Consider the following 14,437-nt stretch of genomic DNA (forward strand, 5'->3'; position numbering starts at 1 on the left):
GCTCTTCCTTCCGACAAGCCGAAACAGCGTAGCTGACCTCGCATGTTATTTGTGCACCTCCATAGAACGCAGGCCGAACGAGTACAACCTCCCCTCGACGTTGAGAACTGTAGAAACCCTCGGTCAACGAAGTGTCATATTCTCGGCTCGGATTCTCCTCAGCCTCTCGAACTTGAACAGCCAGTGTTGATCTCGAGCAAGCTCTCGTGCAAAACTGGAAGGAAGCAAAGGTAGACCGCGGGCGGATCTGCAAGAAGAACGATGAACGGCCTGAGTGTCACTGCGGACCCCGTTCTCTCAAAGAGGTGAGTTTCCTCTACTCTCTTGCGAGTGTGCATACGGGATGGGTGTATGGAGTCAGGATCAACCCGGAAGCAAGCGACGGAACGACGCCAGAGGGCGTGGTTCTTTGCGAAAATTGTCAAATTCGCAACGGAACTCCCGCGCTCGAAAGGAGAGTTGAGCTGACACACGTACTCCCTATGACTATAGAACGAATGAACTCCGACACGCCGATACAAACTCCCATTTCTCCCCTCTCCTCCATTCCCCGGCGACGACACCGACGGAATCTCCTTCGACAATCGCACCTCCGACTTCTCGACTCGCCGTCCTGCAAGAACACGAAACCGCTCCAGCTCCAGCTACTCTCGCGTTCTCTCAGAAGAATCGACCTCGTGCTGGAACTCTTCCCTCGACGTTTCACCTCTCTCCCTCTTCGAATTCTTCCTCAATCACTCGCAGTTCTCTCGCAGTCGATTCTCTCCTCGCTCCTCCTCCTCTCCATAACGGTGCAGTCTCGCTACCTGGATCTGGAGCAAACACTCCCCTCGACCTATCATATTCCCCTTCGACGTTGCTACAAAACGCGACCGTCACTTCAGCTTCTCGATTACGATCCGGTTCCCTCACGGCGTTACCCCCGACAAGCGGGAGTCTCTCTTCGGCATTCGGACCCGGTACGAACGTATTCTCGAGTGGAGATTGGACTCCTCGACCCGTGCAAGTAGTTGGAAATCCGCCGAGGAGACCTCTCGACGACGTCCGAAGTCCAGATGGAAGCGCTTACGGAGACGAGCACGTTAGAACGTTGGATTACCTGGGACTAGATGATGAAGTAGCGACGAGTTCGAATGAAGTAGGAGCGGGTTCATTCGGTAGTGTCGGAGAAGGTTCAACGGGGATCAATCAATCGTCAACAGACGGACTATTCGATGGATTAGCACCTTCGATGAATAGATTGGGGTCGACGGGGAGTATGAGGTTACCACAGAACCCGTTAGCAGGAATCGCGGCTCAAGAAACTCGATTGAGGTCAAACACGATCGCAGCTTTTCCTCGAACTTCTCCTTCCGAAACTCTTCTCCGTCCCTTCCACCAAACTTCGAATTCCCTCTCTTATCCGAATCTAATCTCTAGTTCTCTACTCGACCCTGCGTCTTCTTCGAGGTCACCAATCGAAAAGGAGGAAACGAACTCTTCGTACCACCGTTCAAATTCTTCGACCGATTCTTCTCGATTGCTATACTCCACGACCGAAGTTGACATCTCGGAGAACACTGAACCTTCCCCACCACCTTCTACTTCTTCTCCTCTCGTCAGTTTGATTCCACCCTCAGCGAACGATTCCTCTTCGCTCCTCGCTGGACATCGCGCTCGAGCAGCGACGATCGGAATCTTGAACGATAGTCGAGAACCATTACCTCGGAGGAGAGCTGGAACGACTGCTGGACTCGGAACTGGGACATCTCCACTCGCATCTTCGGGATCAATTAACGAAAACGAACCAATTTCATCGTCGTCGATTTCTCCCCCTCCCGCTTCTTCTTCTTCGACTTCTCACCATCTCAACCCTAACAACACCGAATTAACGACTAGTAATCAATACACTCTATCTGCATCACCTTACGCGTTCCCTAATCCGACTGGATCTCGACCTCGAACTCCTGAACAAGTTTCAATGTCGCCTCCTCATCAACAACCGACGAGATCCCTCTGGGTCGGCAACTTGGATCCGAATACTACCCCTGCTGATCTACAACAAGTATTTGCACCCTATGGAGCGATTGAATCGTTGAGATTGATTCCGGACAAAGTGAGTCGCACAAGGAATTCACTTCTCCTCTTCTTTCGGATTACTGACCTCGCTCGGTTGTCAGGAGTGTGGATTCGTCAACTTTGTCACGGTATCGGATGCTATTCGAGCGAAAGAGGATGTGTTGAACCGTTTAGGAGGTCAATTGACGAAAACGAGTGGACTCGTTCGAATCGGTTATGGCAAAGGTCAGTCTCATCTTCTCTCCCTCTACTGAACTATCGTTGACACCTCCTCGTACAGCTGAAGCGACTCCTGCACCTGCTGCACCTGGACTCGTTCACCCTCGATCGACGGCGGCCGGAGCTGCGATTTTAACGGGAACGGATCTCAACCTCCAAACTCAACCTACTCGTGCGCTCTGGATCGGCTCGATCCCTTCTTCGACTACTCCGAATCATCTACTCGCCATCTTTAGTTCGTTTGGTCAAATCGAGAGTGCGAGAGTTTTGACGCACAAATCTTGCGGAGTCATTTTCTTTTCACTCCTCTCCCCTCTTTCTTCGTCACACTTACTGACATTGCTCGTTCGATAGTTTGTCAACTTTGAACGATTGGATGATGCTTTCGCTGCTCGTAAAGCTTTGAACGGTCGAGAAATCCTCGGAGCAGAAGTTGGACCCGTTCGAATCGGATTCGCCAAAGTACCCGGAAAAGTCTCGCCTGGAGGAGGGGGAGGAGGAGATGGAGTCGCATCATCTCAGAATGGGAACGGTCTCGGTTCTCAATCCGCTCTCTACACCGCGATTTCTCAGCTCGATGGAGTGACGGGAATTCCAGTCGAGCGTCAAATCGCCGAAGGACAAATCCAAGATTACCGCAGCAATCTCGTCGTCGGACTCGCTACGAATGGCCATTACGCGAGTGCTCATGCTCTCAATTCTGCCAATTCTGTCTCGTCGTCGACTGCGAATCTTTTCGCTCCCGGAGCGATTCTTCCCGCCGCGCCTGGAGAACCTCAAATCGAAACTCTTGTTGGTACGGTCAATGAACAGCAATTGATCATGAGAGAATTGAGTCAGGGAGATCCTCAGTTGGAAGAACACGTTCAAGCTGTCGCAGGTGCGTTTCTCTCGGTCGTTTTTTCCCTTGTCCGATGAGCTGATTCTCGTTCATCGGTCTAGAATCTCGTCCCCCGATGACCTACTATCATTCGATCCCACTCAACGTGATGAACGATCCTCGATGGGCTCGTCGTTACACCGTTCCGGATGCTCCTCGACTCCGCGAGATTCGAAAAAGATTAGATGCAGAATTACCTCAATCTGAAGTTGATGCTGTATGTTTTCCACCTTCCTCTACTTCGAACCTATATTTGACTTTCCCTCGAGACAGCTCGCACACGAATTACTCGACGAAGTCATCCCTCTCGCTTCCGATTACATTGGAAACACGATCGTGCAAAAAGTACGATTCTCACTTTATTTCGTCAGTCGGTAGCCTGACTGACGTAGTTGACTTGTACAGTTGTTCGAACAATGCTCTCGCGGTGCTCGACTCGCCATGCTCGAAAGAATCGCTCCTCATCTCGCTCCGATCGGGTAAGTCCCACCTTTCACTCAAACGTGTGGCCTCGGCGACTGATAATCATGTTCTCGATGGTAGTACGCACAAGAACGGAACCTGGGCGGTTCAGAAGATCATTCAATGCGCAGAGGGTGAAGATGAATACTCGATCATCGAACAGAACCTTCAACCTTATGTTCCTCCTCTTTTGCTCAATGACTGTGAGGACACCTCGTTCACTCTGCTCGAGAATTTCGTGCTGACTTGCGCTTGTGATCCATCAGTCGGAAACTACGTCGTTCAAGGAACTCTTCGTTTCGGTTCACCTCATTCGGATTTCGTTTTCGATGGAATGGTTGATCGAATTTGGGAGATTGGTTCAGGTCGTTTCGGAGCTCGTTCAACTCGTCAAACCCTTGAAAGTCCCGAAACTCCTTCGCTTCAAATCGTGAGTCGCGCGCGACATATTTTCAGTGCGATAGAAAACGTTACTGATTTCGCCGTGCCATCCTCACGCAGAAACGAGTTGCGATTTCGATCATTCTCAACGCGATTCCTCTCGCGACGAGTTCGAACGGTGCACTCCTCTTGACTTGGCTCCTCGAAGCTTCCGAGCTCCCCTGTCGTTACAGTCTCGTCGCTCCTCGATTCGCCCCTCACCTCTCGCATCTCTTCACGCACAAACTCGCCTCTCAATCGGTCATGCGAGTCATCAACCAAGCAGTCGACCCTGAAGCTCAACGAATGATCCTCGACCCTCTGTTTGATCGAGAAGGAAAAGTACTCGAAGACATCCTCGCGGATCAAATGCACGGAACGGCTTCAATCCTAAAGCTCGTCAACTCGACTTTCCTCTCGGATTCTCGTCGACAAGAAATGAACGCAAGGATCAAATCGGCGATTGAATCTCTCGGAGTTCAATCGGTTCCAGCTTATCGAAAACTCGTTGAAGAAGTCGGACTCGTTTACAACGGACCGGAACAATCGTCTCCTGAACTCGCTCCTTCGACTTCTCCTCACGATCGTCGTTCTCCTCAAACCCCTCATCAGAATCGACGAGCTTCTTCTTCTCCTCACGATCATCGCGCACCACCTTCTTCCTCGACGACGACGACTCCTCAGCGTCAACCTTGGAACCCTCCTTCTTTGAACTCGTCTCAGCAGCAACAATACCTCATTCCTCCTCCACCACCTCCTCCGTTCCTGAATTATCCTTACGCCGGTCAACCAATGGCTTATCCTCCTCCAACCTTCGCCCCTCCATACGGTTCTCAGTTCGGATACAATCAACCGTCGATGTATCCTTACGGAGGCAGTTCGAACGTAAACGGATCGCCTGGACACGAGAATGGAGGACAAACGAAACGAGACGTTCACATCCCTTCTCCGATTCTCACTCACGCTCCTCCTCCTTCGACTGCTAACAACAAAGGCAACAGTCCTTTCTCCCCTGCTTACCCTTTCTCTCCCGGACCTGGTGATCCTTATTCTGCACTTCGACTCAACGCTCATGTTGGGTTCAACCCTCAATTTTCTCCTATTTCTTCGCCACCTCCTCCGCCTCCTCCTCAATTCTTCGGACAGGGATTCACCCAACAGCAACAACAGAATGGTCGATAGTTTCGTCTGACTTCCTCTTGTATATCCCCTCGCTTGCTCTTTCTCCCTCTCGCAAACCGTTCAAAAAACAGGAATTTCCTTTTTCGCTTTTCCTCTATTCCCCAACCCCTCTGCCTGGCTTTCTCCATTTACCAATACTCTCACGACCCGTTATTCTAACTGCACATCCCTCTACTCCCGCTCGCATCGTACTACTTTACTCTCGCTCTTACTTTTCTCCTCACACGTGTAGCAAACTCGCCGAATGTTCAAATTACTCGCTGCCTTTTTCTCTTCACTTTCTCTCTCTCGAGATCACGAGAGCAATGGACAATAGCTCTTCTTTCTTTCTTGCAAAACGGGAGGGGACAACAAAAAATGAACGAGGAAAACAATGCAAAGAGTAAGAAAAAAGTAAGAACGATGACGACGACGGATTAAGCTCTTCCACAGAACGACATTGCCGCGTAACATAATCCTGCGATCGAGAGTAGACTCATCGCTGCAGCACTTCCGACGTGACCTCGATCAGATAAGGCGTTCGCTGCTCCTAGCCAACCTTTCGCGACGGGTCGATCTCGACCGGCGCCTGGCGAAAGAACAGCGTCAGCTACACGATATCTTCAGAAAACAAGAGTCGGCGGACTCACGTTGCCATTGCGATACCCAAAGAGGAATCGCTCCCCCGACTCGGTGGAATTCAATTTTGACCGTGACAGCTCCCGAAGACGGTCGAGGATAATACCATCTCAGTTTCTGATCCTCGATTTCATACCTTCCGGCTGATACTTTGACGTCGAGAGCGAGAGCGGTCGAACGTTCTTCTTGCTTCTTTCCATCTTGTCCTTTCAGCGAGACGTCTCCACTTCGAGTACTTTCATCGAGAGCGTGAGCGTCTTCGATCGAAGCTTGAGCGACGGAATAGGATATCGAGGAAGGGTATTGAGCGTAGTGAGCGAGAGGTACGAAGATTTCGGTAGGGAGGTCGGGATCTGAAACGTCGTCGGATTCAACTCGAATAGAAATCGTGCATTTCGAGGAAGTAACGTCGAAGTCGATCTCGGTGGGAGTGCCGACAGTTTTGATTGGGAATGGTCGACAGAAGGCGGGAAGTGCTCGAGCTCCGTCGTTGAGGTTGATCGGGTGAGAAGGGTCGTCGTGAGCCGCGACCGTGCTCGAAGAAGAAGTTTCGACGGGAGTTGAAGCTCCGCTGCGAGAAGTCGAAGGAGTCGACATTCCAGGGTTCGAAGAGTAATCGGCGACCTTGTGACCGTGTCCCTTTCTCTTCTCGTGCGGAGGTTCTTCGAATCGATCTTTTCCTCCTTCCCTCGCTGCGATCGATTTCACCGCGTCGTCCGGACTCCAGATCGTGAGATCTTCTCCATTCCACAAGTCTCCCCATTCGTGCGAGTTGTCGGGACAGTAATTCCATGTCGTGTAATTGAGAACGTTCTTCCCGTCGCAAGCGTTGAGACTCGCATCGAGAGCTCGAACTTGAGTCGAATAGTTTCCGTCCTTGTACGCTTTCTTGTGATCGAGGTCGTAAGGGATTCCGATTTCTCCCATCATTGTAGGATATTGACCGAGCTTCTCGAGGCCGTCTTGTCGGAGCATGTTGAGTTGAGATCTCATGCATTTTCGAATCGCAGCTTCTCCGACCTTGACTCCGAAGACGATTGACGGGTAGTGACTGCAATCGCTTATAGTAAGTGAGTGTACTGGGTGAAGGATCAGAGGGAACTCACCCTCGTAAGATTCCGAGAGCGTCGGCGTTGAACCAATTCTGAACGAAAAGTTGTCTCGTCAGTTTGGAGTTAGACTTATTGACAGTGCAGACTCACCCAGTGCTTCGTGACGAGAGTGAGACCGTCATAGAAGTGAGACGAGAAAGCGACTCGACCTTGAATCTCGGGACCTTCGATCTTCGGCGGGACTTGGAAAACTGGCGAATGAACGAAATGAATCGCTTCGGGATGAACGCTTCGAATGACGGGTGCCCACTTCTTCCAGAACGGTAACCAATAATCTTGGCCGAATTCGACTGATCGTTTCTTCTCTTCGTTTCCTCCTCCTCCTCGATATTCGCCGAAATAATCAGGAACCAAAAGTTCGAGCGCTTCGTCGTCCCAGACTCCGTGTTGAGCCCAGACACAGCTTCCCATCTTCCATCCTTCGTCTCGTCTCCATCCGTACGTCGAACTCGCTTCTTCGTCCCTCTCCGGCGATAACCAAGCTCGAACTCCTTTCGGTTCGACCGTGACTGATCCATCTCGTTTCGGCCCTAACGATCCCGACTTCCAGTTCTCGACCTCACACGCGTGACCCATACCCATCTTCAATGCCTGGAACGCCGTCGGCATCGGTCCAACCCGAAGAACACTCTCCTTTCCGTGCGCGTTCAAGTCGGCGATTCCGAGGTATCCAGCGTTCGGTTCATTCATCGAGTCCCAACCGATCACACACTCGTCGAAGAGATCTCCCGCTTCCCCAATCGCCTTTCCGAGTGCTCGATAAGCTTCGCAGAACCGATCTTGAAGGTAATCTTGAATGTTCTTCCCGTCGATGATACATTTCGGAGCGTAATCCCTTCCGGCGAAGAACATCGTGAAGAGAGTTTGACATGCGAGTCGAGAGTAATTCGTCGCCCAGATCATTGGAGGGAAGGAAGCTGGATCGGGATCGAGAGGATGAGGCCATTCGCATTCGATCACGGCGGCTCGAGTGACGGTGAAATGTTCAGGTTCGAGTCCACAGGCGAGGATCGTCCAATAAGGAGCTCCAGATCCTCCAGAGAAGCGAGACCACTTGAGAAACGAAAGACGAGTTCAGTTTTCGATTTCGACGAAGGATTCGGAGCTGGACTCACGAGATCTTGATGAGGGTCCATGTAAACGTAGAAGCCCCACTCTTTACACTTTCGAAGCAGTTTGACCACGTAATCAAAGTAAGATTGATCGTATTTTCCACTGCAAAACCACAAAAGAGAGTCGAAGTTGGTCATCGATTCCCTCTCAGAGGAAGGGACTGACTCACGGTCCCTCATGTTCTATAGACTCCCACGTCGTAACAAACCTCAAACAGTTGAACCCCCAAGATTTCAACCTTTCTAAGTGTTGATCGGCTTGATCCAGCTCTAGGACTCTCCCGACGAAATCCAACTGTCCCGATTTCGCTCCTTCCCAGAACCCTTCTAATTTCGCGCCTGGTTGTCCTACGGGAGTTTTCGCCGATGCCGCGAGGTTGATCCCTCGAAGGAGAATCGTTCTACCGTCATTCAATCGGAAATGTGCTGAACTCGAATGGACGAAGTGATCTGGGACTGGGTTCCCCGTGACGGGTGAATGAGTTGGCGGTGGTCCCATCTGACGTTGATCGAGGTGTTGAAAGCGGTCAAAGTGAAGAGAGAGAAGTCAAAAGAATCGCGACGTCAGCTTTTCGAGCTCGCGAGAGTGGGGCGATTATCAACGAACTCGCACGGTCTACGATCGAGTAGATGTAGAGATACAAAGATAGTTGCAACAGAGATAGCGATTCGGAGAAAAGAAATACAAAATATGAAAAAACTCTCATTTCCTTCATCTCGCTCTCGCATCTATCCTGACCACCGACGCCGCAAACTCGTCATTGAGACCCGACAAATCTCCCGTCGGTGGTCGATCGTACTGCGAGACTTGACCTCCCCTCGACCCAAGGACGATAAATTCAGGTAACAAAGCGAGAGACGATAAAATATCGTTCGATAAAGTCTTGAGCATGATCGGTTGGAGGACTGAACAGTCGTCGCGACGTGGCGGAGGGTGGAAGACGGGTCCATCGCGTTCGGATGCTGAGAGAGGAAGGTGAGAGGAGGATTGTTCGCTCGTCGATCGACGGTGGAGAGAGAGTTGAGAAGAGGCAGAATGTCGACGATGGTGAGAGTGGATGTGGGCTTTCGGTCGAGTGAGGGCAGCACTTGAGAGGTCCCACAGGATGAGCTTGCAATCTTCTCCGATACTGACGAATCTCATCGTTCGATCTTCCGTTCGTTCGGGGTCGAATGCGACCCGAGTGACCCAGCTCGTGTGACCGGGACATTGAGCGACGATATGTTGTTCGTGAGGTGCGTAGACTGTCAGTAGATCGTCTTGACCTCCAGTCTGTGAGTCACAACATGCGAACATCAACTTTTCGTCCTCGCAAGCGATTTCGAAAGCTGATGCGTTCCGAACTCACGACAACGAATCGACCGTCCGGACTCCACGATACACATGTCAAAGATCCAAAGTAAGAAGCGTACGAGTCGAGTAACCTAAGCCAGTGACGAAATGATCAGCTCGAATTCGCAGTCAGAACAGTTGTGCTCACTTCTCTTCGGCAAGATCGATTATCCGTAGACATCCATCTTCTCCTACTGTCGCACAAAACTGCTGATCCGGAGACACCGCGAAAGCTGAACGTTGAAGAGAGAAAAAGACGCAAAGTCAGCCCTGGAATTGGCACAGAAACAGGAGATTGTGACTCACCATTGATACCCTGTTTCGACACCTTCCAATGACTCACCGGATTAAACTTGCCCGCACAAGTCTGACCTTTCTTGTCCGTCGCCGGCGGTTTCGACACGACCAACTCCTCCTTCCCTAAAACCGCTTTCCCTTCTTCCCCATGAGCGACTCTTGGATCGCTCCTCCATTCGTTCTCTTTCCCCGAGGCGACACTCCCATTTCCATTTCGAGGAGCGACAGTAGGGTCTTTGGGGACGAATCCGTTCCAATCTTCTCGATCTTTATCCCAAATCAAAACGGTTCCATCGGCGTGAGAAGTTAGGAATAGGTTCGAACGGTTCTCGGGAAGCGCGGAAGAGGTCTGCGAAGGAAGAGAAGCGGTATCGGACGAAGAGGAGACGGGAGCGAGCCAGGAAATCGAAGTGACGGGAGAAGAAGTGATCACTCCGGATTTGTTCAAACGAGTATATTTCGCCGTGAGAGGATCTAACTCGTCATGTGTCAGTGTACCACAACGTGTGAGGTTGGATGAGCAGACTTACCAATCCAGACGATATCTCCGGTTGCGAAACCGATTAATAGATCGATTTGCGTGTGAGAAGCCGTGTGTTGATTCACGTCGATACAGGTTGGGAACGCCGAGAAGATGATCCGACTCAATGGATCCTGATTGAACAAGTACATCAGAATCGTTTGTTGAGAGAGTGCGACGAAAGTTTGAGCTCACTTTTTTCCCTTTCGCGATTTCACTCCAAAACACTCCTTTCGACATTGTTTGAAACCCAAAGATCGTCTCCTTCCCGGCATTCGCTTCCGAGATCATCTTCAACTGCATTTGACTCAACGGTAATCCCTCCCAACTTCGAATGAACGAAGAAGTAGTTCCTTTCAATGCTCGATTCGGTCGACTTGTCGTATTCGGAGATGTCGAAGTCGTCGAATCTCCTCCTCCTCCCCCTGCAGTCCCAGTCGTGCCGAACGTATTGAGCCCTCCCAACATCGAGAACGAAGAAGTGAGTGGACGTCGTTTCGTCGTTGGACTCAAATTCGACATTGAAGAAGTCGATCCAATCGTTCCCCTTCCTTCTCCGTTCCCTCCATTCCCGCTAGTTCCTACGATCGGTATCGGCTCAGTTACACTCTCTGTAGCGTTGTCTCCTCCTCCTCCAGCTGCTGCTGTTGGGTTCGTTCTCCTCCCCATCGACATTCCAAATCCATTCCCTTTCCCTTCTCCTCCTTCTCTCGTTAGAAACCTTACTGATACTACCGCGAGCTTCGAAGGGTACACGGGAGGTGCCGAAGGAGGTTGTTCAGCTAAAGTGCCGAGAGTTGTTGTTGGACTGCTCGTCGAGGGTTGAGGGACAGAAGAGGGTCCAGTAAAGGCATTTGGGGCAATGTTCAGTGTTGGATTCGCAGAGTAAATCAACGTGTAGACTCCTGTACGGACGAGAGGGCGTCAGAGGATGAGATGATGATGACAAGCGAATGGAACGAAGGGGACGTACCTTCTGGTGCAGCGAACCAGCTGTTCTCTGGTAGATTCCCTATCGACATCTAGAACGATCCGGTGATGCAGTTTGTGGTCGAGGTGAAGTGTCGAGAGGATTTCGCGAGTTTCCGAAAGCATCGCGAGCGGGGAACTCGACGCTTTTCTCTCTCACGTGAGCTTGATACGACAAAGATGATTGCATTTGAACAACAACGAAAGTACACAACGGAGACGAGCAAGGCTGTTTCGCGAAAAACGAATCAAAGTCAGTTTTCAACTCACAATTCCGGACGCGATTGAGCCCCGATCAGACACGCCTTTGACGCTACATAAGCGACCGTCCCGTCCCTCTCACTTAACCCTCCAGTCCCCCTTTAATCCCTACCTTCTTCGCTCAACGCGCAGAACTCTTCCCTCTTCTCCTCGACCCTCCATTTCCCTCAGACCAAGCTTGACGTCCAGCCTTGAGTGGACCAGAAGAGCGAAGATAGGAGGTACAGAGAACCGACATGTCGAGAGAATAGTGAAGGAAAGGGGAGAGGAGAGTCGGGAAGAGAGACGACCCTCGGTTAAAAGGAGCCAAACCAATGACCGGGTTGCTTCCAGATTACTTTTTTATAACATCCCCCGGGGCCTTCGACTCTCGAATAGAAAGAGGGCAACTCACGAGGGGAAGGGATGAGAGAAAACGAGTAAGATTGCAAAGTGCGAGAGAATGGATTGTACCCTCTTCCAGGTAGACGACTAGAGCACATCAACCGAATCTCAGGTCCTACCCCTTGAATCGGGATCAAGTTTCCGCTAAAGTATCTGTTTTTGAAGAGGTGTCGAACAAACTTGCGTTTGAGTCGGTCTGGCGCCCTGTCTGGTCCGAGTTGATACTGAGCGTGTCCCGGTTACCTAGATCTAAATCAATGAATCAGGGTAGGTGGGTATCGCTAAGGCGATTCAGTCGGAAATTTATGGGCGCAAATTATTTGGTTGAAGAAGCAAAGACCGACCGACGTGAGAACTGTGTTTTGACTTGGACCCTTTTCGCACCACAAGTTGAATGCGACGGAGCGAAAAAAGCTCGTCTCGTCCTCTGCGACGATGTCCAGCGTGGCAAGTCTGTGGGTGATCAGCTTCAATTGAGAAGCGAGACAGAGTACGAGGGAGAACGAGGCGAGTGTCGTGAAAACTAAAATTGAAGCGAAACAAAAAAGACAAACAGCACAGAATTGAAGAAGAGTGAAACGATTCAGGGTAATGGGGGACAAGGTAGGCGGAGGAGAAGAAAGAGGGTATCATGGGGGGAAAACGGAGTCGAAGGGGCGTGAAGAGAGGGAACAAGAAAGGATTTTCTGGCGAGCGATCTCAAATCGTCGTCTACGAACGTCTGATCTAAGCGTTAGGTTGAGCCGATTGAGCCTGTTTGTTCGCCGAAGATTCTTTGAGTGCCAACAATTGTTTCGACCTGAACGCTTCATAGTGAATTTGGGCCGTCGTTTCGATCAGATCTTGGAGATGAGTTCTAATTCCCCAACAGGTCAGGGTTAGTCCTGCCGCTATTTTGGGGAAAGAGAGTGTGTGTGTGTACGTACCGAGTGAGGAAATTTCGAAGGTAATTGAATTCGCAATGTTGCTCATTTTCGACATTGATAACTCCCCATCGGTTCTTTCGACCTCGAACGGGTTTCCCATCGATGATCACGTTTCGTTCGGAACCTACGACGGCGAAAGGGGTCATGTTCTGCGAGAGAGGAATGCGAGGTCAGTCATCGTCGAGAAAGTGAAGCGAAAGGGAGAGACTGACTCGAATAGCTTCGTTGAGTTGTTTCTCCTCTGAATCGTGATCGTCGTTATCAAAGGGGTAGACTCGAATGTTGTGGTAAGCGAGCTCCGCGCGAATCTGGAGATCAACAAGGTCAGCATCTAGCGAAAGGACAAGAGAGAATCAGACTCACCCTCTCCTTGAACGCCTCCCTCTCTTCCAACGTCAAACTATCACTCTTCGCAATAACGGGTACGACATTGACGACTTCGCTCAACTTTTTCATAACGAGGATATCGATCGCTTTGAGCGTGTGACCCGTAGGAGCGATGAAGTACAAACAACAGTGAATTCGAGTATCGACAATGTGCTTCTCCCGCATCGCTGTTAGTTCTTTGCGAAGGTAGGCGGAGTGTTGATCTTTGATGTATTTGATGATTGGATCCCAGCTACGCGTGATTGTGGGAGATTAGCTCGAGCTCGAGAAGGAGGAAGAACGAGAACGCACCAATTTTCGTTGTTGACGAGATCTCCGTACCCAGGGGTGTCGACAATGTTCAGTCTGAGTCGTACGTTGTTTTCTTGGACAACTGTCAGGTTGTAAACTCTTTACATCAGTCGCTTTAAACGAGAGATGAAGAGACGTGAAACTGACTGTGCGAAACTGCCTGGATTTCAGTCGTTTGTCGAACGGGTTCATCGGGTTCGAATCGACCCTTCGTGTCGATCAGGTGGGAGGCGAAGATGGTGTTGATCAAGGTCGATTTACCGAGACCAGTTTGACCTGAGAATCGAGAGAAAACGAGAGGGCGTCAGTTTCGTCCTCATGTCGGCACGTTCTGGATGCTTCCAAGAGCTAAGTCCGCGCTCTTCATCTGGTCCTCTTCGCTGCTGCCGTAATGTTCAGCTCTCGGAGGTTGCTACCCCTTGCACCGCACTCGAACCCCTTCTTCCCTTCACTAATCGAGCAACGCCCTGGTGCCCCTGTATACTTCACGCAGAGCTGTTTGCGAAGTAGTGTTCGGGGACGTAAGCTCACCAACAGCGATGACATTGAACTAGCGAACACGAGAGAGTTTAGCGATCAATCTCCTCTTCTTCGCGCAGAATGAGAGCAAGGACATACCTGGAAACCCCTCTTCAATAACTTGTGTTCAATCTGTCGCGTAATCGAATCAAATCCGACACTGTTGCGATGAAAGTCCCGAAGTGAGATGAGGTGTCAGTTTCAACATCCCTTCCACTCCTGACTGAAGGGAAGATAGTGCGTACTAGGAGTTCAACCGAGTGATATCTTGTCCAGTTGGCTCTGCTACTGCTGCCATTTCTGATTGAAGACGTCGGTGACGGTATGTGGGAAACCCACAAACTCTCGAGAACGACCTCTTCCCTTCCTCACCACCTCATCTATCGACTTGGATCTTTCCCCGACAGATCTTGCAATCGCTGCTAGAAGCAGAGTTCCCGAAGCCCTCCCGTCCTCGAAGCATTCCTCGAAAAGTAACAGTCTCATC

The 14,437-nt window shown here is 50.6% G+C and overlaps 4 protein-coding genes across 4 annotated transcripts; 1 reads left to right on the plus strand and 3 right to left on the minus strand.

Annotated features, from left to right (window-relative positions):
- Positions 1 to 261: 261 nt before the first annotated feature.
- On the plus strand, positions 262 to 5,221 carry JCM6883_004937 (uncharacterized protein; the record flags this gene model as incomplete). Its single annotated transcript, XM_076632055.1, has 11 exons — positions 262 to 305; positions 493 to 2,095; positions 2,160 to 2,283; positions 2,339 to 2,565; positions 2,632 to 3,157; positions 3,220 to 3,374; positions 3,431 to 3,502; positions 3,563 to 3,636; positions 3,701 to 3,822; positions 3,886 to 4,049; positions 4,121 to 5,221. The coding sequence occupies 11 exons, from the start codon at positions 262 to 264 to the stop codon at positions 5,219 to 5,221; spliced, it is 4,212 nt and encodes a 1,403-aa protein (XP_076487979.1).
- A 416-nt stretch (positions 5,222 to 5,637) lies between these two features.
- On the minus strand, positions 5,638 to 8,562 carry JCM6883_004938 (uncharacterized protein; the record flags this gene model as incomplete). Its single annotated transcript, XM_076632056.1, has 6 exons — positions 5,638 to 5,789; positions 5,851 to 6,890; positions 6,946 to 6,983; positions 7,042 to 8,004; positions 8,067 to 8,166; positions 8,234 to 8,562. 6 exons carry the CDS (start codon positions 8,560 to 8,562, stop codon positions 5,638 to 5,640), a joined length of 2,622 nt encoding a protein of 873 aa, XP_076487980.1.
- A 213-nt stretch (positions 8,563 to 8,775) lies between these two features.
- On the minus strand, positions 8,776 to 11,235 carry JCM6883_004939 (WD40 repeat domain-containing protein; the record flags this gene model as incomplete). The annotated part of the gene is made up of 7 exons (XM_076632057.1): positions 8,776 to 9,336; positions 9,413 to 9,488; positions 9,545 to 9,629; positions 9,703 to 10,167; positions 10,224 to 10,347; positions 10,409 to 11,118; positions 11,187 to 11,235. 7 exons carry the CDS (start codon positions 11,233 to 11,235, stop codon positions 8,776 to 8,778), a joined length of 2,070 nt encoding a protein of 689 aa, XP_076487981.1.
- A 1,318-nt stretch (positions 11,236 to 12,553) lies between these two features.
- On the minus strand, positions 12,554 to 14,248 carry CDC10 (septin CDC10; the record flags this gene model as incomplete). Its single annotated transcript, XM_076632058.1, has 9 exons — positions 12,554 to 12,683; positions 12,754 to 12,902; positions 12,966 to 13,061; positions 13,117 to 13,372; positions 13,432 to 13,513; positions 13,579 to 13,707; positions 13,963 to 13,981; positions 14,050 to 14,110; positions 14,196 to 14,248. The coding sequence occupies 9 exons, from the start codon at positions 14,246 to 14,248 to the stop codon at positions 12,554 to 12,556; spliced, it is 975 nt and encodes a 324-aa protein (XP_076487982.1).
- Between the last annotated feature and the right edge of the window lie 189 nt (positions 14,249 to 14,437).

The sequence above is a fragment of the Sporobolomyces salmoneus genome (assembly GCF_050403485.1).
Source record: "Sporobolomyces salmoneus JCM6883 DNA, S_salmoneus_JCM6883_v1_ctg22, whole genome shotgun sequence".
NCBI lineage: Eukaryota > Fungi > Basidiomycota > Microbotryomycetes > Sporidiobolales > Sporidiobolaceae > Sporobolomyces > Sporobolomyces salmoneus.